This window comes from Lonchura striata, chromosome 1 (assembly GCF_050655825.1).
Source record: "Lonchura striata isolate lonStrDom1 chromosome 1, ASM5065582v1, whole genome shotgun sequence".
NCBI classification, from domain to species: domain Eukaryota; kingdom Metazoa; phylum Chordata; class Aves; order Passeriformes; family Estrildidae; genus Lonchura; species Lonchura striata.
In genome coordinates, this window is record NC_140703.1 from 32,182,640 (window position 1) to 32,205,693 (window position 23,054).

General features: G+C 47.0%; 2 protein-coding genes across 4 annotated transcripts; both read right to left on the reverse strand.

Moving 5' to 3' along the window:
* Nucleotides 1-4,874: 4,874 nt before the first annotated feature.
* LOC146768634 (uncharacterized) lies at nt 4,875-16,993 on the reverse strand. 3 transcript variants are annotated; one of them, XM_085592637.1, is made up of 6 exons: nt 15,774-16,993; nt 15,011-15,375; nt 10,589-12,029; nt 7,269-10,190; nt 6,532-6,844; nt 4,875-5,011 (listed from the first exon to the last, which is right to left on the reverse strand). In XM_085592637.1, exons 1-3 carry the CDS (start codon nt 15,814-15,816, stop codon nt 11,976-11,978), a joined length of 462 nt encoding a protein of 153 aa, XP_085448763.1. In that variant the 5' UTR covers nt 15,817-16,993; the 3' UTR covers nt 4,875-5,011; nt 6,532-6,844; nt 7,269-10,190; nt 10,589-11,975. The 3 variants fall into 3 exon arrangements, 1 of the variants encoding a protein (XP_085448763.1); XR_014958567.1 differs by lacking the exons at nt 15,011-15,375; nt 15,774-16,993 and adding an exon at nt 12,454-14,096; XR_014958568.1 differs by lacking the exons at nt 15,011-15,375; nt 15,774-16,993 and adding an exon at nt 12,321-12,435.
* A 638-nt stretch (nt 16,994-17,631) lies between these two features.
* On the reverse strand, nt 17,632-20,917 carry LOC110480718 (trypsin I-P1). Its single transcript, XM_085592562.1, has 5 exons — nt 20,781-20,917; nt 19,906-20,074; nt 19,052-19,305; nt 18,291-18,427; nt 17,632-17,894 (listed from the first exon to the last, which is right to left on the reverse strand). The coding sequence occupies exons 1-5, from the start codon at nt 20,818-20,820 to the stop codon at nt 17,745-17,747; spliced, it is 750 nt and encodes a 249-aa protein (XP_085448688.1). The 5' UTR covers nt 20,821-20,917; the 3' UTR covers nt 17,632-17,744.
* Nucleotides 20,918-23,054: the final 2,137 nt, after the last annotated feature.

The following is a 23,054-nucleotide window of genomic DNA, read 5'->3' on the forward strand; positions in this document are numbered from 1 at the left end:
ACCAGCTTCAAATGCAACAATCAATATGTTTTGAGAAGAAATGACTTTGCTACTCTTCAGCAAAGTATTAAAAAGGGGCAGGAAAAAACAAATTTTCAGTCTTCCAGTGTTTCCTGATTCAAGAGGTGGTGGAAAGGATCACCTGGTTCATTGCCTACCTTCCTTGCTGGAAGCCTTGGGAAAGGGGCACTGACAGCAACTGGGAGCACAGCTGAGGATGCAGCAGCAGCAGCAGCCCCAGTGAAGCTGCTGAAGAGGAAGGGAAGCCCACTTACCCACAGGGAGCAGCATGGCCACAAGGAACCACTGGAAATCCATAGAGAAGGTCCCCTCCTTCCTGCCACCTGCTCCTGGTGACAGCACAGACACAGAGATGTGTAAAAGTGAGAGGTGGAGAGGAAGAGATCCGTCTCTCTGTGGGTGGGCAGGGGAGTGAACAGGAGTCTGAAATGTCACAAGGCTGTTGGCTGTCCAGGAACGGTGGGGAATGACACCTGCAGGCATTCATGAGGTGCTTGTACTCTGCTCCTCTGGCTGCCTGCTGTGTGTGAACGTGGCTGTGCAAGAGTAGCTGGGACTTCAGTAGGTGGCATGGTTCAGAGCTATCACAGAGTAGGATGGGGCTGTGTGGCAGCCTGAGCATGTGCACACGAATGCACGAAATGGCAGAAATTGATGGAAAGAGCAGGAGATCTCAGGAATGCATTTTTGTGTCTTTGTCTCCTCATTGTTCTCCTTTGTTTCTACAGGACATCAAGTGAGGCAATTGCTCAAGGCTGTCTTGGGCTTTGCAGTGAAGATGTTCCCCTGTGTCCTGTCAGCAGAGGAGAGCAGCAATGCCTCCAGCTCCTCCCAAACCCTCTGCTGCAGCTTAGTGTGTATCATGGCAATCATTTCCCTAAGCTGTCTAGAAAGATTCAGGGAAGACCTCAGATTCCTCTAAAGAAGTGGGAGAAAAAAGCAAAGAGATTGGGCTACTTTGTAGAAATGCCAAATCCTCACACCACTACCAGCACTCCAGCGGAGAGGAGGCTGTGCCTGATGTGTCCATGAATAAGGTTCCCAATGGCCTGGGGTTTGTAGAGGGCAGGGCAGAAGGAGCCTTGCAGAAGACACGGTATTTAAGGAGTTAATGGTGTTGAACAGGCATTGCTGCTATGTGGGGCCCTGTGTTTAGGTCCTGGGAAGCTTGGACATTAGCATTGGAATCTGCAGGTTGGGAACTCTGTTGGTGGTGTTCTCTTTTCACGAACACTACGGGAATGCTGGAGTATGTTATTATTTAGCTTCATTACATGGTTAATACAGTAGGAGGATAGTAAACCTCATATACAGACTGCAGCGACCCTAAGATTTCTTTGTTACAGAGCATCCTACAAACTTTTGCTAATAGCATATTGCTAAAGCTTACAGATAGTTGTTTTAGCCAATTTTGAAAAGTACATGTACACCTCCTTCACACAATGTCTGCTCATCTTCTTTCTATTAATAATACACAATACTCCATTATTAAGTTAAAAACCTTCTACTATCTTCGTAAGCATGTTTTCTGCAATCTTAAGGTTTATCTCAGCCAAGCCTAAAACTCAAGCTATTGTTTCATGTCCTTGCTTGCTATACTTCTGTAACTTTTTCAACTTTCAGACTTTGTAGCTGCAGCCACTTCTGAGTTTCTCTGCTCTTTCTGTTTCTGAGGCCTGCTTTTCCAGCTTTCTGAAAATCTTACCTTTACTCTTTGCCACATTTTCCTCTCTTGGTATAAGCAAAATGAAACTGTTAACTTTGTCACTTACTAAGTACCTGGTGTTACATAGCTCCACTATAATACCTATTTTTTTTCTTGTTTGTTTCAATTACCTTTTCTGTTTGTTTTAAGTGTTATTATTTTACACAACAGTAATTTTTAATGTTGTAAAATATCTGATATGTTTAAAAGGTAAAAGCCAAATCTGGTATTAGTTACAATTTATTGTTCTAATAAGTCTTGTTTGTTCTCAGGTCTTAATTTAAAGCTTTCGTTTATGTTTATATACTTTCATCTATTATCTCTGTAAGATCTTGAGAATTTTGTGTCATTTTATTTCTTGTATTTATCTCTTGTATGATAAAAACCTCCTTGATAGTTTTGTCTATCATTTGTTGCACACATTGAAGTATACAAGGTACTACTACTAATATCACTGTTAAAATACTCAACACGTATAAACCTATTTCATAAAGTTTTCTTAACAAAGGTATAAAGCTCTGTCTTTTGAATAAATTGTCTAACTATGATTCACTGTCTTCTTTGATTTTATCTGTTAAATTTTTTAGCTTTTGTGTTCTTTTGTGGATGGCTTCAGAATGATCAGATAAATCTATACAACATAATTTTTCAAATTCCTCACAACTATGTTTATGGGTTAGCAAAAGAAAATCAATTGCTGTTGTATTTTGAAGAGTAGCATGTTTAGCACTGTTGATGTCTGTGAGTGTATCCACTGATTGTAGTGATATAGTATTGGTTTCTTTACTTAGCTAACATCTAACTTGATCTTACAGTTTTAATGTTATGATAGAAGAAAGTTGGGGTAGTAACAAACTCACTAAAACTTTTTTGCAGCGTTCTAGGGCCTAAAATTACTGTTACAGGTTTTGTCATATTGATGTCTGTGTTTGTTCTTAATGACTGTTTTAGCACTGAGGGTTAGTATAGTAAGTTGTCTAATATTGTATGGATTATTTTAAGGCATGATGGAATGCCTTGCTAAGCCCTATCTCTACAAAATAATTAATATCTTTTTGGTAATTGTTGTGGATATTGATCTTGGAAAGTCTACCTTAACTATTTGAGTGATTACATCAAAAATTCAAGTTTCTGTAAATAGGGTAATTGGTAATTGGGTATGATACTGTGTTTTGGAGGATCATTCTCTCACTAATTGTTATAAAATATGAAAGGCTCTGTATTTAGGTCATGGGAAGCTCGGACATTAGCATTGAATCTGCAGGGTGGGAACCACCTGGAGTGCCCCATGCAGGCCTGTGCTGTCCACGGGTTTGTGTTATGCAAGAAAGAATCACGGGATGGGCCAGCCAAGAAGGGACCCCAGAGGGCCACTGCTCCAAGCTCCCTGCTCAAGCAGAGTCATCCCAGAGTGCATGGCACATGATTGTATCCAGATGGTTCTGGGATATCTCCCAATAGACTTCACAACTTCTTTGGGCAATCTGTTCCAGTGCACGGCCACTCATATTGCAAAGCTCTGACCTTAGATTCAGGTGGAACTTCCTGTGCTCCATTTTCTGCCCATTGCCTTGTGACCTAGTGCTGGGCATCAAGGTGAAGAACTTGGCTCACCTCTTGGGACCCTCCCTTCAGATACTTGTAGACATTGATGAGATGGCCACTTAGGTGTTCCTTCTCAAGGCAGAACAGGCCCACCACCCTCAGCCTTTGTTCACACTCCACTCTACAAATCATCTACTAGTGGGCGCTCCACTCTACTAATCATCATTCATCTTTTGTCTTGAACATTCCCCAGGTGCTCCATGTCTCCTTTTTAGCAAAGAGCCGAGAAATTGACACAACACAGCAGATTTGCCTCACCAGGGCTGAGTGCAGCCTTGCCTCCCTCGCCTTGCTGGCAATGCTGTTCCTAATGCATCCCAGGACACCACTGGCTTCTTGGACACCAGGGCACCTTGTTGGCTCATGGAGAGCTTCTTGTCCTACAGGACCCCCAGGTCCTTCTCTGACAAGCTGCTGACCTTCCCAGCAGGTCAGCGCTGAGCCTGGGTATAGGGGCATAGGGGTATTTTTGCATACACATAGGAACCTGCATTTCCCTTGCTGAATTTCAGAAGGTTCCTCTCTGCCCATCCCTCCAAACTGTCAAGGCCAATCTGAAGGGCTGCACAGCCCACTGGTCTATCAGCAATTCCTCCTAACATGGCATTATCGGTGAAGTTCCTGAGGAGACTCTCTACCCCTTCACCCGGGTCACTGATGAACAGAATACTGTAACCTCTTGAAAATCTCTATTAGCTCTGCAGCTTGCTAACATAACCTGTCATTTTTATAGCATGTTTGTGGAAGATAAACTGTTTGTAGACCAAGGGCTGGAAGGCAGGGGGATCCTACCCCAGATAACACTCTACATGGAGGAATTAGGGATTCACATAACCCTTTACCTGAGTAAGCACAGGCTTGTGCTCTACTGTTCATATTACTTGGCCACAGAACAACCACAGACAAATTATTGCAACAGAAGAGCGTGTGTTGCAGTTCCCACATGGTACTGTCTACTTCCACATCTGCCAGGCCTTGCCTTTATATACAGGTGCACCCAGAACTTCACACACAAGCATTTGTCCTGTTTGAGAGTGAGAAATATGATAAGGGATGACTGGAGTTACGAAACATGAAGGCAGTGGAGTGTAGATTGAAGACAGAAAGAAGAGGGTGGGGAAAAAGGAAGGGAGACAGAGAGAAGAAGAAGGGATGACAAAAGTAAGTATAGTGCAAGGAAGATTTATCTGCAGAGGGAGGTCTGGAGTAGCAAGGAAATAAATGGACAAATAAACTGTCAGCATCTGAGAAGAGGAGGAAGGCAAGGTTAGGAAGAACAGCAGCTAATGAGTGAGAAGCCTCCTGCAGCAACCACAGGGTGGAAAGCAGGTCCTGTATGTGCAGGGAGAAGTTTGTGCTCAGCTCCCTTAGCAGATTCACCACTGTGATCACTCTCAGCACAGTAGTATGTGCCAGAGTCATTGAGAAAGGCATGGTCTATTGAGAGGGTGATACTGTCTCCTTTTATCTTGCTGCTCTTGAAATGGCTCTCAAAACCCTTCTCCACTGCTGCGTTACCGCCTTCTATTGCATAAACCAACTGGGTCAGACTGGAATTCTTCTCGGAAGGCAGCACAAACCAGTACATCGCTGTGCTGGAGGATTTCATCTTGGAACATTCCAGATTCACGGACTGGCCTTCTTTTATCACCATGTCTGGAGACTGTTCCAGGGCTAACACTGGAAAGGAAAAGTAGGAGCAGTGAGGAGAAGGAAAAAAAGGGAAACATTTGAACTAGGCACTGTGGGTTGGTAGGGAAAGGGGGAGGAGAAATAGGGCAGCCAAGGGAGCAGTTCTATGAATGGGACAGCTCTTCAGATCAGCAGGTGAATTTCCAATCTCTCCTCAATAGGCAAGATGCATTCCTGAGCAGTTTGAGTCCAAAGCCAGGAACCGTCTATGAGCTGCAGAAACAATTACAAGTAGATGTCCATTGCAGAAGATTCAGGGTTTCCTGCCCAACACATTCACTGCTTAGCCTCAATGCAGAAAGCTCTACAGAATAAAACACTGACAGGAACTGGCTACACAGCTGGGAGAGCAGCAGCAGGATCAGTGGAGGAGCTCCGGGCAGTGTTGAGTTCACTTACCCACAGGGGCCAGCATGGCCACAAAGAACCAGCAGAGAACCATGGGGGAAATGCCCCTACCCTCTCAGCAACCTGCCTCTGGTAGCTGCCCAAAGACATGTGGAGAGGGAGCAGTGGGTGCGTGTGAGACATCTCAGGGTGGGGCTGGCCAAGAAGTGAGAGAAGGCATTGGCTGGCTGGGAACCCTGGGGAATGACAGAGAGCATCTGTGTCATTGCCCCCTCCTGCCTGAGGATTGGCCTCTCCAAGGAGATTTGCTTTCCTGGCAGGACTGAGCTTGTCCTCCAGTGGGTATTCAGGCAGTGAGAGCACTGGGGTCTAGAAAGCAGCTGTACAGTGCAAATTCATTCACCCCTGCTCTGCCAGGGACTCCTCTGTGCTGCTCTGCTCACAGGCTGAGGAGACCCAAGCCACTGCAGCCTCTCCACTGTGCCCTCAGGTGTTTCTGCTCTGAAGAAAATCCACGTGTCCTCTGCTCCACAAAGTCTGCATGGGATATCTGGGGAACCCAATGATAACAGAGATAAATAACGTCTGGGACAGTGGCAAGGGGTGAAAGGGACACAGGGAAGGATTGATAGAACTTCCAGCCAAGGTGTTCTGGGAGCTCATTTCCCTCATCATTCCCTTTCCTGTGTCTTGATGTCTGCTGGATAATAGGAAGGACAAACAAGTGGAATTGGGCTAGGTTCCCTGGTGGAATTTCGGTCTCATAACGGTGGGAAGGAAAAGGCTCATCAGGTGTCAACCAATTCAGTGAAGCAGAAATTTCCATGGAAGGAAGTCCTGAGGAAAACTGTATCTAACCACTAAGTGGAAAAGTGAGAAACAGTCTATGAATGGCAGAAAAATGAGGTGTTACAGTGAGGACAACAAGAAAGCAGAGTTAGACAATGATTCAGAGATGGGAAAGAACAGAAAAGCAGCTAGAGACCATGCTAAAGACAGACAGATGGACAGGTAGGTGCACAGATGGACAGACAGTCATGCCGTGTTTTTCCTCAAGAGAAAAAGGGCATGTAAGAAAATGGGGTTCTGTCAAACACAGGGCTTAGGGTGTGCTGGTGGCAGATCCCTGTTTGCCTGGAAACCTTTGTGCTATGCTGCACCTGTCTTTGAGTCACTGTGGATTACTTTCAGCACAGAAATATGTTCCAGTGTCATTGAGTTGGGCATGCTGTATCTTCACAGATAAATGGTTGTTCCGAGTCCCATTACTCTGGAAACGATTTTGGAATTCCTTCTGAATATCTGCTTTGCCACCTTCCACTGAATATACAACCAATTGCATACTGGCATCCTTCTCCATGGGTAACTTGTACCAGTAGATGTTTACGAAATCTTTCCCTGATGCAGAACATTCCAGAGTCACGGTGTCTCCCACCCTGATAATTGTATCTGGGGATTGCTGAAGGGCCCAGCCTGGAAAGAAAGGAGATGAAAGGTGGGAAGTGAAATGCATTGAAGAAGACAAAAATACACATCTTTATATTAACAGAATGCCACCAGCATATCAGAAAGCTTGGGGACAGCGCCCTGCTTCTCTGAAAAAAGGTACATATAAGACAAAACCCCAAACAAACCAGCTTCAAATGCAACATTTGAAAAGAAATTACTTTGGTACTCTTAAGCAAAGTATTAAAAAGGGGCAGGAAAAAACAAATTTTCAGTCTTCCAGAATTTCCTGATTCAAGAGGTGGTGGAAAGGATCACCTGGTTCATTGCCCACCTTCCCCCCTGGAAGCCTTGGGAAAGGGGCACTGGCAGCAACTGGGAGCACAGCTGAGGATGCAGCAGCAGCAGCAGCCCCATTGAAGCTGCTGAAGAGGAAGGGAAGCCCACTTACCCACAGGGAGCAGCATGGCCACAAGGAGCCACTGGAAATCCATAGAGAAGGTCCCCTCCTTCCTGCCACCTGCCCCCGGTGACAGCACAGACACAGAGATGTGTAAAAGTGAGAGGTGGAGAGGAAGAGATCCGTCTCTGTGTGGGTGGGCAGGGGAGTGAGCAGGAGTCTGAAAGGTCACAAGAATGTTGGCTGTCCAGGAACGGTGGGGAATGACACCTGCAGGCAGTCATGAGGTGCTTGAACCCTGCTCCTCTGGCTGCCTGCTGTGTGTGAACGTGGCTGTGCAAGAGTAGCTGGGACTTCAGTAGGTGGCATGGTTCAGGGCTGTTCGCTGCTACACACTGACCTTCTCCATGTCAAAGAAGAACAGAACGTCTCCTTGCCTCTTAACTGCAGCACTCTGCAAAAGAGCCCCAGGATGCAAATGGACAAAACTGGAGAAAACCATGTCCTCTTCTCTGCACAGTGCCTTGTTCCCCTGCCCAAGGCAGTGGGACATCCCTGTAGGCAGGAAGAGACACTCGTAGTTTGTGTGTACTGAGTTTGGGTACGGAGGTGTGACAGAGGCTCTGCCCAGCCGTGCTGAGCTGTGTGTACGGCAGAGTGAGGCTGGCCCATGCAGGAAATCAAGATGATGTGACTGCTCAAGGCTGTCCTGGGCTTTGCAGTGTAGATGTTCCCTCTGTCCTGTCAGCAGAGGAGAGCAGCAATGCCTCCAGCTCTTCCCAAAAACTCTGCTGCATCTCAGAGTTTGTCTCATTTCATTCATATCCCTAAGCTGCCTAGAAAGATTCAGAGAAGACTCCAGATTCCTATAATGAAGTGGGAGAAAAAAGCAAAGGGATTGGGCTACTTTGTAGAAATACCAAATCCTCATACTACCAGTAGCATTCCAGCTCAGAGGAGGCTGTGCCTGATGTGTTCATGCAAAGGGTCCTCAATGGCCTGGGGTGTGCAGAGGGCAGTGCAGAGGGAACCTTGAGGAAGTCACTATATTTGAGAGAGTTACTGATGTTGAATAGGCATGGCTGCTATGTGGGGCCCTGTGTTTAGGTCCTGAGGAGCATGGACATTAGCATGGAATCTGCAGGGTGGGAACCACCTGGAGTGCCCCATGCAGGACTGTGCTGTCCACGGGTTTGTGTTATGCAAGACAGAATCATGGGATGGGCCAGCTAAGAAGGGACCTCAGGGGGCCACTGCTCCAAGCTCCCTGCTGACACGGAGTCATTCCAGAGCACACAGTACACTACTGCATCCATATGGTTCTGGGATATCTCCTGGGAGAGAGGCTCCACAACTTCTTTGGGCAATCTGTGCCAGTGCACGGCCACTCACATTGCAAAGCTCTGACCTTAGATTCAGGTGGAACTTCCTGTGCTTCATTTTCTGCCCATTGCCTCCTGACCTAGCACTGGGCATCAAAGTGAAGGACCTGGCTCCACCTCTTGGGACCCTCCCTTCAGATACTTGTAGACATCAATGAGGTAGCCATTTAGTTCTTTCTTCTCAAGGCAAAACAGGCCCAGCTCCCTTAATCACTGTGCACTAAAGAGGTGCTCCACTCTACTAATCATCTTTTGTCTCCTGTCCTGGACTTTCTCCAGGACATCCATGTCTCCTTTGCACTCTCTTTTTCACATCCATGGTTAAAGGTACATAGCACTGCAGATTTACCTCACCAGGGCTGAATGGATCCGCACCTGTCAATGCTCTTCCTAATGCATCCCAGGACACCACTGTCTTTTTGCTCTTTCTAATGTATCCTAGGACACCAGTGGCTTTTTGGCCACCAGGACACACTGCTGGTTTATGGGGATATTCTTGTCCACCAGGGCCCCCAGATCCTTCTCCAAAGAGCTGCTTCCCAGCAGGCCTGCCCCCAGCCTGTGCTGCTGCATGGGGTTATTTCTCCCCAGGTGTAGTATACCCTGCATTTGCCTTACTGAATTCCAGAAAGCTCCTCTCTGTGCATCAGTCCATCCTGTCATAGCCAATCTTAAAAGCTGCACAGCCCTCTCAGTGGATCCTGCCCTAGACAACACTCTACATGGAAGAGTTACGGAACCATGTAACACCTTAAATGAGTAAGCACAGACTTGTACTCTAATGTTCATATCTGTGGCCACAGAACAACCACAGGCAAATCGTTGTAACAGAGGAGTGTGTTGCAGCTCCCACATGGTACTGGCTACTTCCACATCTGCCAGGCCTTGCCTTTACCTACAGGTGCACCAAGAACTTGCCACACAAGCATTTGTCCTGTTTGAGAGTGAGAATTATGAGCAGGGTTGACTGGAGTTAAGTAAGAGGATGTCAGTGGAGAGCAGACTGAAGACAGAAAGATAAGGGTGGGGAAGGGAAGGGAGACAGAGAGGAGAAGAAGGGCTGAGAGAATCAAGTTGTAGTGCAAGTAAGACTTAAATGCAGAAGGAGGCCTGGAGTATCAAAAGGAAAAATATGGACAAACAAACTATTAGCATCTGAGAAGAGGAGGAAGGCAAGGCAAGGAATCACAGCAGCTAATGAGTGAGAAGCCTCCTGCAGTACCTACAAGGTAGAAAGCACGTTCTGTATGTACAGGGAGAAGTTTGTGCTCAGCTCCCTCAGCAGATTCAGCACTGTGCTCACCCTCAGCACAGTAGTACGTGCCAGAGTCATTGAGAAAGGCATGTTCTATTGAGAGGGTGATCTTATCTCCTTTTATCTTGCTGCTCTTGAAATGGCTCTCAAAACTCTTCTCCACCACTGGGTTAGCACCTTGTACTGCAGAAGCCAGTAGGGTCAGACTGGAATTCTTCCCAGAAGGCAGCACAAACCAGTACATCGCTGTACTGGCATATTTCTTCATGGAACATTCCAGATTCATAGACTGGCCTTCTTTTATCACCATGTCTCGAGACCGTTCCAGGGCTAACACTGGAAAGGAAAAGTAGGAGCAGTGAGGAGAAGGAAAAAAATAGGAAAATTTGAACTAGGCACTGTGGGTTGGTAGGGAAAGGGGGAGGAGAAATAGGGCAGCCAAGGGATGAGAAAGCTCTTCAGATCTGCAGGTGAATTTCCAATCTCTCCTCAATAGGCAAGATGCATTCCTGAGCAGTTTGAGTCCAAAGCCAGGAACCGTCTACGGGCTGCAAAAACAATTACAAGTAGATGTCCATTGCAGAAGATTCAGGGATTCCTGCCCAACACATTCACTGCTCATCCTCAATGCAGAAAGCTCTACAGAATAAAACACTGACAGAAACTGGCTACACAGCTGGGAGAACAGCAGCAGGATCAGTGGAGGAGCTCCGGGCAGTGTTGAGTTCACTTACCCACAGGGGCCAGCATGGCCACAAAGAACCAGCAGAGAACCATGGGGGAAATGCCCCTACCCTCTCAGCAACCTGCCTCTGGTAGCTGCCCAAAGACATGTGGAGAGGGAGCAGTGGGTGAGTGTGAGACATCTCAGGGTGGGGCTGGCCAAGAAGTGAGAGAAGGCATTGGCTGGCTGGGAGCCCTGGGGAATGACAGAGAGCATCTGTGTCATTGCCCCCTCCTGCCTGAGGATTGGCCTCTCCAAGGAGATTTGCTTTCCTGGCAGGACTGAGCTTGTCCTCCAATGGGGTCTGGAGGCTGCCGCTGGGATTCAGGCAGTGAGAGCACTGGGGTCTAGAAAGCAGCTGTACAGTGCAAATTCATTCTCTCCTGCTCTGCCAGGGACTCCTCTGTGCTGCTCTGCTCACAGGCTGAGGAGACCCAAGCCACTGCAGCCTCTCCACTGTGCCCTCAGGTGTTTCTGCTCTGAAGAAAATCCACGTGTCCTCTGCTCCACAAAGTCTGCATGGGATATCTGGGGAACCCAATGATAACAGAGATAAATAACGTCTGGGACAGTGGCAAGGGGTGAAAGGGACACAGGGAAGGATTGATAGAACTTCCAGCCAAGGTGTTCTGGGAGCTCATTTCCCTCATCATTCCCTTTCCTGTGTCTTGATGTCTGCTGGATAATAGGAAGGACAAACAAGTGGAATTGGGCTAGGTTCCCTGGTGGAATTTCTGTCTCATAACGGTGGGAAGGAAAAGGCTCATCAGGTGTCAACCAATTCAGTGAAGCAGAAATTTCCATGGAAGGAAGTCCTGAGGAAAACTGTATCTAACCGCTAAGTGGAAAAGTGAGAAACAGTCTATGAATGGCAGAAAAATGAGGTGTTACAGTGAGGACAACAAGAAAGCAGAGTTAGACAATGATTCAGAGATGGGAAAGAACAGAAAAGCAGCTAGAGACCATGCTAAAGACAAACAGATGGACAGGTAGGTGCACAGATGGACAGACAGTCATGCCGTGTTTTTCCTCAAGAGAAAAAGGGCATGTAAGAAAATGGGGTTCTGTCAAACACAGGGCTTAGGGTGTGCTGGTGGCAGATCCCTGTTTGCCTGAAAACCTTTGTGCTATGCTGCACCTGTCTTTGAGTCACTGTGGATTACTTTCAGCACAGAAATATGTTCCAGTGTCATTGAGTTGGGCATGCTGTATCTTCACAGATAAATGGTTGTTCCGAGTCCCATTACTCTGGAAGCGATTTTGGAATTCCTTCTGAATATCTGCTTTGCCACCTTCCACTGAATATACAACCAATTGCATACTGGCATCCTTCTCCATGGGTAACTTGTACCAGTAGATGTTTACGAAATCTTTCCCTGATGCAGAACATTCCAGAGTCACGGTGTCTCCCACCCGGATAATTGTATCTGGGGATTGCTGAAGGGCCCAGCCTGGAAAGAAAGGAGATGAAAGGTGGGAAGTGAAATGCATTGAAGAAGACAAAAATACACATCTTTATATTAACAGAATGCCACCAGCATATCAGAAAGCTTGGGGACAGCGCCCTGCTTCTCTGAAAAAAGGTACATATAAGACAAAACCCCAAACAAACCAGCTTCAAATGCAACATTTGAAAAGAAATTACTTTGGTACTCTTAAGCAAAGTATTAAAAAGGGGCAGGAAAAAACAAATTTTCAGTCTTCCAGAATTTCCTGATTCAAGAGGTGGTGGAAAGGATCACCTGGTTCATTGCCCACCTTCCCCCCTGGAAGCCTTGGGAAAGGGGCACTGGCAGCAACTGGGAGCACAGCTGAGGATGCAGCAGCAGCAGCAGCCCCAGTGAAGCTATTGAAGAGGAAGGGAAGCCCACTTACCCACAGGGAGCACCATGGCCACAAGGAACCACTGGAAATCCATAGAGAAGGTCCCCTCCTTCCTGCCACCTGCCCCCGGTGACAGCACAGACACAGAGATGTGTAAAAGTGAGAGGTGGAGAGGAAGAGATCCGTCTCTCTGTGGGTGGGCAGGGGAGTGAGCAGGAGTCTGAAATGTCACAAGGCTGTTGGCTGTCCAGGAACGGTGGGGAATGACACCTGCAGGCAGTCATGAGGTGCTTGAACCCTGCTCCTCTGGCTGCCTGCTGTGTGTGAACGTGGCTGTGCAAGAGTAGCTGGGACTTCAGTAGGTGGCATGGTTCAGGGCTGTTCGCTGCTACACACTGACCTTCTCCATGTCAAAGAAGAACAGAACGTCTCCTTGCCTCTTAACTGCAGCACTCTGCAAAAGAGCCCCAGGATGCAAATGGACAAAACTGGAGAAAACCATGTCCTCTTCTCTGCACAGTGCCTTGTTCCCCTGCCCAAGGCAGTGGGACATCCCTGTAGGCAGGAAGAGACACTCGTAGTTTGTGTGTACTGAGTTTGGGTACGGAGGTGTGACAGAGGCTCTGCCCATCTGTGCTGAGCTGTGTGTACGGCAGAGTGAGGCTGGCCCATGCAGGAAATCAAGATGATGTGACTGCTCAAGGCTGTCCTGGGCTTTGCAGTGAAGATGTTTCCTGTGTCCTGTCAGCAGAGGAGAGCAGCAATGCCTCCAGCTCTTCCCAAAAACTCTGCTGCATCTCAGAGTTTGTCTCATTTCATTCATATCCCTAAGCTGCCTAGAAAGATTCAGAGAAGACTCCAGATTCCTATAATGAAGTGGGAGAAAAAAGCAAAGGGATTGGGCTACTTTGTAGAAATACCAAATCCTCATACTACCAGTAGCATTCCAGCTCAGAGGAGGCTGTGCCTGATGTGTTCATGCAAAGGGTCCTCAATGGCCTGGGGTGTGCAGAGGGCAGTGCAGAGGGAACCTTGAGGAAGTCACTATATTTGAGAGAGTTACTGATGTTGAATAGGCATGGCTGCTATGTGGGGCCCTGTGTTTAGGTCCTGAGGAGCATGGACATTAGCATGGAATCTGCAGGGTGGGAACCACCTGGAGTGCCCCATGCAGGACTGTGCTGTCCACGGGTTTGTGTTATGCAAGACAGAATCATGGGATGGGCCAGCTAAGAAGGGACCTCAGGGGGCCACTGCTCCAAGCTCCCTGCTGACACAGAGTCATTCCAGAGCACACTGTACACTATTGTATCCATATGGTTCTGGGATATCTCCTGGGAGAGAGGCTCCACAACTTCTTTGGGCAATCTGTTCCAGTGCACGGCCACTCACATTGCAAAGCTCTGACCTTAGATTCAGGTGGAACTTCCTGTGCTTCATTTTCTGCCCATTGCCTCCTGACCTAGCACTGGGCATCAAAGTGAGGGACCTGGCTCCACCTCTTGGGACCCTCCCTTCAGATACTTGTAGACATCAATGAGGTAGCCATTTAGTTCTTTCTTCTCAAGGCAAAACAGGCCCAGCTCCCTTAATCACTGTGCACTAAAGAGGTGCTCCACTCTACTAATCATCTTTTGTCTCCTGTCCTGGACTTTCTCCAGGACATCCATGTCTCCTTTGCACTCTCTTTTTCACATCCATGGTTAAAGGTACATAGCACTGCAGATTTACCTCACCAGGGCTGAATGGATCCGCACCTGTCAATGCTCTTCCTAATGCATCCCAGGACACCACTGTCTTTTTGCTCTTTCTAATGTATCCTAGGACACCAGTGGCTTTTTGGCCACCAGGACACACTGCTGGTTTATGGGGATATTCTTGTCCACCAGGGCCCCCAGATCCTTCTCCAAAGAGCTGCTTCCCAGCAGGCCTGCCCCCAGCCTGTGCTGCTGCATGGGGTTATTTCTCCCCAGGTGTAGTATACCCTGCATTTGCCTTACTGAATTCCAGAAAGCTCCTCTCTGTGCATCAGTCCATCCTGTCATAGCCAATCTTAAAAGCTGCACAGCCCTCTCAGTGGATCCTGCCCTAGACAACACTCTACATGGAAGAGTTACGGAACCATGTAACACCTTAAATGAGTAAGCACAGACTTGTACTCTAATGTTCATATCTGTGGCCACAGAACAACCACAGGCAAATCGTTGTAACAGAGGAGTGTGTTGTAGCTCCCACATGGTAATGGCTACTTCCACATCTGCCAGGCCTTGGCTTTACCTACAGGTGCACCAAGAACTTGCCACACAAGCATTTGTCCTGTTTGAGAGTGAGAATTATGAGCAGGGTTGACTGGAGTTAAGTAAGAGGATGTCAGTGGAGAGCAGACTGAAGACAGAAAGATAAGGGTGGGGAAGGGAAGGGAGACAGAGAGGAGAAGAAGGGCTGACAGAATCAAGTTGTAGTGCAAGTAAGACTTAAATGCAGAAGGAGGCCTGGAGTATCAAAAGGAAAAATATGGACAAACAAACTATTAGCATCTGAGAAGAGGAGGAAGGCAAGGCTAGGAATCACAGCAGCTAATGAGTGAGAAGCCTCCTGCAGTACCTACAAGGTAGAAAGCACGTTCTGTATGTACAGGGAGAAGTTTGTGCTCAGCTCCCTCAGAAGATTCAGCACTGTGCTCGCCCTCAGCACAGTAGTACGTGCCAGAGTCATTGAGAAAGGCATGTTCTATTGAGAGGGTGATCTTATCTCCTTTTATCTTGCTGCTCTTGAAATGGCTCTCAAAACTCTTCTCCACCACTGGGTTAGCACCTTGTACTGCAGAAGCCAGTAGGGTCAGACTGGAATTCTTCCCAGAAGGCAGCACAAACCAGTACATCGCTGTACTGGCATATTTCTTCATGGAACATTCCAGATTCATATACTGGCCTTCTTTTATCACCATGTCTGGAGACCGTTCCAGGGCTAACACTGGAAAGGAAAAGTAGGAGCAGTGAGGAGAAGGAAAAAAATAGGAAAATTTGAACTAGGCACTGTGGGTTGGTAGGGAAAGGGGGAGGAGAAATAGGGCAGCCAAGGGATGAGAAAGCTCTTCAGATCTGCAGGTGAATTTCCAATCTCTCCTCAATAGGCAAGATGCATTCCTGAGCAGTTTGAGTCCAAAGCCAGGAACCGTCTACGGGCTGCAAAAACAATTACAAGTAGATGTCCATTGCAGAAGATTCAGGGATTCCTGCCCAACACATTCACTGCTTAGCCTCAATGCAGAAAGCTCTACAGAATAAAACACTGACAGGAACTGGCTACACAGCTGGGAGAACAGCAGCAGGATCAGTGGAGGAGCTCCGGGCAGTGTTGAGTTCACTTACCCACAGGGGCCAGCATGGCCACAAAGAACCAGCAGAGAACCATGGGTGAAATGCCCCTACCCTCTCAGCAACCTGCCTCTGGTAGCTGCCCAAAGACATGTGGAGAGGGAGCAGTGGGTGAGTGTGAGACATCTCAGGGTGGCGCTGGCCAAGAAGTGAGAGAAGGCATTGGCTGGCTGGGAACCCTGGGGAATGACAGAGAGCATCTGTGTCATTGCCCCCTCCTGCCTGAGGATTGGCCTCTCCAAGGAGATTTGCTTTCCTGGCAGGACTGAGCTTGTCCTCCAGTGGGGTCTGGAGGCTGCCGCTGGGATTCAGGCAGTGAGAGCACTGGGGTCTAGAAAGCAGCTGTACAGTGCAAATTCATTCACCCCTGCTCTGCCAGGGACTCCTCTGTGCTGCTCTGCTCACAGGCTGAGGAGACCCAGGCCACTGCAGCCTCTCCACTGTGCCCTCAGGTGTTTCTGCTCTGAAGAAAATCCACGTGTCCTCTGCTCCACAAAGTCTGCATGGGATATCTGGGGAACCCAATGATCACAGGGATAAATAACATCTGGGACAGTGGCAAGGGGTTAAAAGGGACACAGGGAAGGAGTGACAGGCCATTCTGGCTAGGTCTGCTGGGAGCACATTTCCCTCATCCTTCTCCTTACTGTGCCTAGATGACTGCCTGCCAATAGGGAAGGACAAACAAGTGGAATTGGGCTAGATTCCCTGATAGAACTTGCACCTCATAATGCTGGGAAAGAGAAGGCTCATGGGGTGTATCCCAATTCAGTGTTTCACTGATGGGAAAATTTCCATCCAAGTCCTGAGGAAAACTGTGCTAAGCCGGAGACAGGATCCTGCAGTGGAGACTATGGCAGAGTGCTGTCTTCTGAATTCAATATGAGAATAATGGTGTTGACAGAGTTTTAGTTGTAGTTAAGCACTGCTTACTGCAAATTCAGGAAATTAGAGTGTCTCATTCTTTGCCATAGAACAGGTACACAAGCAGCTGGAAGGGAACATTATTGAGAGAGCAGACCCAGTCTGGCTAAAAGGATATTTCCTCCCTGCCAGCCTGATGCTCAGTAAGGAAACTGAGGGGATCTGGCCAGGTGCTGCCTGTTACTGCTCAGGGATGGGCTGGGCAGTGTGTCAGTGGGTGGTGAGTGACAGTATTGTGCATCACATGGATTTACATGACTTATTTATCTCTCTTTTTTTTTTTGTTATTTACTTGTATTATTGCTCTGTTTGGATCTCAACGTCTAAGTTCTACCCTTTTTCCCATCCCACAGGGGAAGGGGCTAGTGAGGGACTGCCTGTAACACCTAGTTACAGCTTAAAGCACAAGAACTTGAGCATCAGACAGCATCTCTGTGTCCCCACAGCTATGGCATGAGCTGCAGCTCCCCTGACCAAGCCTGTTCTTCACACTCCAGTAAGGAATTTCCAGCTTCTGTTCTTGATAGATTATGAAGATTTAGGTGAGTATCAGATTACTCTGAGCCCCTGCACTGTCCTTTGCATTGAGGATAACGAAGTGTAGACAATTCAGGAAAGCCCTCCTATCTAGAAGCAAGCAGCATCCTTCACAATGAATGGACTAGAGAGCTACAGAAGGAGGAGGCAGAAGCCTGAAGTGGCCTTTTCAACAGTAGAAATGTGGAGTAACTGACATAAATGAAAAGTTTCGGAAACAACTGAAAATAACTGATGGAAAGTCTTCTAAATATGAGTCTGTAAAGTTTTCCAAGATGCTTTCAGTTCTACTGGCACTGCAAATATTAAATAATTCCTCCTGTGTGGAATTCATTACTTATGGGCTCCATATAAAAACCTTTGGAAGTTCCCAGAGAAACAATGCACAAAGTAGGGAAAGTTAAAGCCTGAAAGTCTTTATTAATTTCTCATAATTTCTGCTTGTCCAGACACAAAAGAACAGAAATGATGATGAGAAAATACACATCAAACCAAACAAGCATCTCAGTGGGAGGCAATGGTGGACTGGATCCAGGAGACGTAGTTGCAAACCTTGGTGTAAACTCCAGGGTAGCCCTCCTGGGCACATCCTAAACCCCAGGAGACAATGCCCTGGAGCTCTCCGTTGCAGACCACAGGACCGCCGGAATCTCCCTGTGCACACAAAGGATATGGATATTCAGCAAATGGCATCAGCCTAAGCAATGAGCCAGAGATCCCTGAGATCACTGACTCTGCAGGAAGCTCCTCCTGGTGTACTCAGCACAAAAGTTCTCCAAAGGCTGCTCCTCATTCACACTCTCCACCTGATGCTACCATGTCTGACTTGAGCTCCAAGGGCATCACAGCTAAGGATGAGCCAGCTGCCTGTTTTTGCCAGATGCGGTACATGGCAAACCTTCAGGATTTGTGTGCCTGAAGCCTCTGCTGTCATTCAAAAACTCAGATTTACCAGTGCAGTGAGTATAGCTGACTCTGTAAAGTGAAGACCTCTTCAGCTGGGAAGAGGCAGGAGAGAAATGACTGGGAAAGGAGAGGCAGATGATTTACCTGGCAGGAGTCTTTTCCTCCCTCCAGGAATCCTACACACATCATGTTGTCGGTAATTTGCCCAGGGTAGGCATCAGAGCACTCGGCGGCAGAGAGGACCGGAGCATTCAGGCACTGCAATTGGTCCGGGTAGTTGGCTACAAAGAAATAGGCAAAGATGGTTGATGGCATTGCTGAGTCCTTTTCAGAGCTCAGAGAGATCTTAGCAGAAAAGCAAATGCTGGACACCCTGTTCTAGCAGCCATCCTGCTTCCTGTCAACAGTAAGTACAGCATGGGTCCCCTCTGTAGAGATGGAACGAATTCTACCCATGGGCCCACCATTCTACACTGCAGCCACCTTAAATTTCTGGCACCTAGAAGTTCATCAATTGGCAAGAGAGGGGCCACTCTTGTGATATATACACTGGAAGAAACCTGAGCCTCAGGAAAACCATCCTCTCCCCTGGTGCAGGTTTAGATGTCATCAGTGGAATAGACACCACTCGCCATGCACATCTCTGACCACCTGTGTGAGAGAACAGGGATCTCTAGTAGGAATTCTAGATCCATAGTCTCAGACTTCACCCTTATTCTCAGAGAACTGACAACTCTGTTGACATTAGCTGAATCCACTGTGCAGTCCCTACACTGTTGCATCACTCAAAAAACCCGTCCCACAGCATTTCCCTGTGTTTTAGCCTGTCCTGTTGGGTGTTAATGGCCAGGTCATAGAGGCTGCCCTGGGCCCCAAGGGTCTGTACGTTCCCCCAGAGTACTCACAGCCACTGCTGAGGGTGTTGCCCCAGCCGGAGATCAGGCAGGTGGTGCCGGTGGCCACGCAGCTGGTAGGCAGAGGAATGGTTTGGACAGCTTTGTTGAGCGTGGCTGGGGTGGCCAGCTTGATGAGCATGATGTCGTTGTCCAGGGTGTAGGGGCTGTAGCCAGAGTGGCGGATGACTTTAGCAGAGTTGATCAGCTGCTGCGTGGATTCGGTGGCCTCCAGGTTGTGTTTCCCGAGCTGCACTTGGATGCGACTGGAAAACAGAAGGCACAGCGTGTCCTTTACTGCTACAGCAGGCTGAGAGAAACCCCCTGTCACTGAGTGCACTTGCTCCAACATCATTGCCACAGAAGCCTTCTGGGGCAGGGGATCTTTCTTGTCCTGCAGGGAGCCCTGGGGATCCACACTGAGATCTTAACCCACTCCAAGCATGGGTGGTGAATTTCTGCAGGTTTGTAAATACATAACAGCAGCTGAATACAGAGCAGCACTAGATACAAATCTTCTGGGACAAAGCAAACAGCTCCAGACTGACCTCGATCCTCTTCCTGCTCTCCAGGGAGATTTCCTTAGCAAGATTCATGCAATTGATAAGAAATCACAGCCCAGAATTCTCTGCCTTGATTATCCCATTGTTATTTCAGAAAATGCTCTGCCTTCACAGGAACATTTGCAGAATGGAAAACCCGTCAGGAAGCCTCGGTCTGGCTTCCTGAATGGTCCACCCATCCCTTGGCTGTCTCCAGTAAGTATGGAGGCACTTACATATTTCTGTCTCATAGCTTAGAATTCCTGCTAGAGGTGAACTGGGAGACAGCAGTAGGTTAGAGAAGGATGTAATTTTTCCACTCACTATTTGTAGCAGTGAGCAGCTGACACGACCCACTGGCTGCTGATGAGGGAACCTCCACAGAAGTGATATCCAGAATTCAGGGACACTTGATAGGGCACAGAGTTCTTTCCACAGGTGTAGCCTCCCACAATCTTGTCATCGTCATCTTCAGCAAAGGTGGGGAAGGCAACTGGGGGACAAGAAGTGCCACGTGTCAACAGCTGGCCTAAGGTAATGTGGCCTGTAATCTGCCCTGTGACTGCCTGTCTGAAGCCCCTCACTTGTAGACTCCCCTTCTATGGACACTCAGGGCAGCGCTGGTGGGCAGCTCTAAGGCACAGGCATTTGGTGCACCCTCAAAGAAGGGGATCAGACTTACACTGGTGCCTCACGTATCTGCAAGTAAAGCCCTGCTGGCTGCTCCCTGAGGGGACACAGGGACACAGAAACATTCTTGTTGGATCGGATCACAGGTGTGTCTTTCCCTGGATCCCTTCTACTGAAACAGTCAAGGGTTGACTGAGGGAAAAAGTAAAAACAAGTGTGCAGTGATATTTTCTTGGAGCACCCACTGGGAGTCCAAAATTTTGCAGTTGCTTTAGAACTTCCTGGGCCAGAACTATTCCCTGTGCACTCCACAGTCCTGAAGAAGGAGGCAGCCTTTTCCTGAAGCTGTGGCCACATCTGCATAGCTAAGTCAGGAGCCCCTATGAAGCATTCATTCCCCAGCTTGTGGCACAGGGCATTATGAACAGACAGGAGATGGAAGGTGCAGGAGTCTGACTTATGCAAGTTAAAACTGGACTTGGCTTTCCCACAATAGACTACCTTGAAGTTTTGCTCCAAAAAACAGCTTCCTATTAAATGAAAGAAATAAAAATTAAAAATATACTCACCAGCCACCCCAATAAAGGCGAGAAGTAGCAGGCACTTCATGGTCTTGATTCAACCTCAAACCCAGACTGGTTGACTTGACTTGGGAGCTGCTAGAAATATGTTCTTGGTGTTGGTCTTATCTCTAGTCCAAGGTTTTCTCCAGGAAAAAAAGTACACAGTGGAAAATTTGAAGATCCAAATGTGGGCATTATCAAGTATTGGTAGAATGTTCAAATATCATAGCTGTTAATCATAAACCTCTGCTAAGATAGAGAGCTATTTTAATTATTCTGTAAGGTAGCCTTCAATCTAAAAATACCTTTTGGCTTTGGATGATGTGTAGTTGTTTGTCTGTCTCATTCTTATACACAGCACCTGTATAACAGGAATAACAACTCTCAAACCTCTTTCAGACTCCTCTGTGCTGATGGCATCTTTCTTAAAATTGCACATTTTTACCCAAAGTTGAATATTTTAGGTAGTGGACAGACAGTTACATTGCATTTATTTGGGGAAAAACCCGAAACTCCACCAAACCCAGTGGTTAACTTTGTTCAGTTTATTTGGGCAAATTTCTTGTCTTGAATAATATGTGGTTTTATCTTATGCAACACAGTGTTTTCCTAAATAAAATTCCTCCACTTTAATTTCAAAAGGGAGGATAGAGAAATGATCTTGTGCCCTCCTACTGCTTCCCAAGTTAAATAGTTCAAATGTGGGAATGCTCAGCATCTCCCTTTTCAAATTTCTCTCTGCTAACCTGTATTTAAATGTCTGCCTAAATACCAAACCATTCTTTTATTCATATTTGGAATATTCTACAGACTGACTTTTGCCACACAAGAATTTCAGTACAATGCTGATGCTTATGAATGCAATGTAGATGAGCAATAATCCTGTGAACACAAATAGTGAGATCTTCTGAAATCCCTCTCTGCAGGAGTGGGGAATTCTGTCACAATGCAAAGTTTACTAAAGCTTAATGCTTTGCTGAATAATTGTGTTCATTCTCCAAGCAGCTGCCAACTTTGTTGTGTTAGCTCCTGAAAGACACAGGATTCTCTCCAGAGACATTAAAGAGAAGCCATATGCTTTGAGATGCTGGAATAGCTTGAGAGACTAAATAGGAACACTCTTCATCTCCATTTCTTGGTTAATTTTTTTATGGACCCTGGAGGACTGATATGCACTGTGTCACTGTCCAGAGGGAAATTTTCCTTCATGTTGAAGTACAAGTCCAAGGTCAGGGACTTCTCCAAGGTGGTGCATGAATTCTGTTGGCCTTTAAACTGGTATTAATGCACAGCTTTCCTACAAGCATGTTTTATTCTGTGAAAGAAAGAAGAATTAGAAGCTTCGTGTAGGAAAGGAAAATGTCCATAATGGGACAAAGAGGGTCAAAAATTACCAAAGCTGTCCAATCCCATCACAACTAAGTGAAGCAAAAAAAATTTCCAGTTTATTATCCAAGTGTTTAGTTTGAAATTTCTAATTTCTTTGTCCAAAACATCCCATTGGCAGAGACATGTGCTGTCATCAGATATGCTGCTGTACATTCCACAGACCCAGTGTAACATTTTTTTTCAGGCTCTTTCAAAGAATACACACAAGGGTTTACATCTGTTGTTGTAAACAAGTTTCTCATTTCATGCAGTGATGCTGCAGTAGAAAGCTGGGGGCTCCAGGGGTACAGAAAGGGGGAGGGATGGTGACTGTGTTAGGTATTATTAATGGACAAGCAATGGCAGCTTGTACTTGTAGAACTTCATTTTCCTAGTTGAAATATTTCAGTCAGCTGTATCATCACGGGACTCAGATACAGGAATTATACTTGTACAGGCTGATGCAAGATCCTGGGAAAAAGAAACCTGGTAAAACTGTGGGTTGACAGAGATAAACTTCCTAGAAGCATAAATCAGGAGGTGTTTCTGAGGGTAGTCCTCTTATACCTCACAGAACTTGGTGGTGGAGGTTGCATTGATCCTCTCTTCCCACATGTCTCCTTTCTGGGAAAAGCTGGTACATTCTCCAAATCTTCTTATCCTCCAGCTCTGCACACCTGAACAAAACTGCTGTCACAGCCTCTTGCCTTGTTCTCTGTGCCTGTATTTCTTTTTAACCTATGGTCACAATGCTTTTCTTATATATCTGCCCTTGCCAAAGTCATGGATTCTTAGTGTCCTAGAGAGGAAGAGGATGCAGGACATGATAGGGATTTATTAAATTGTGAGTGGCCTGGGGAACGATTGATTGTTTATTGTCTCTTAGGGAGGGAGGGAGGGAGGGAGGAAGCA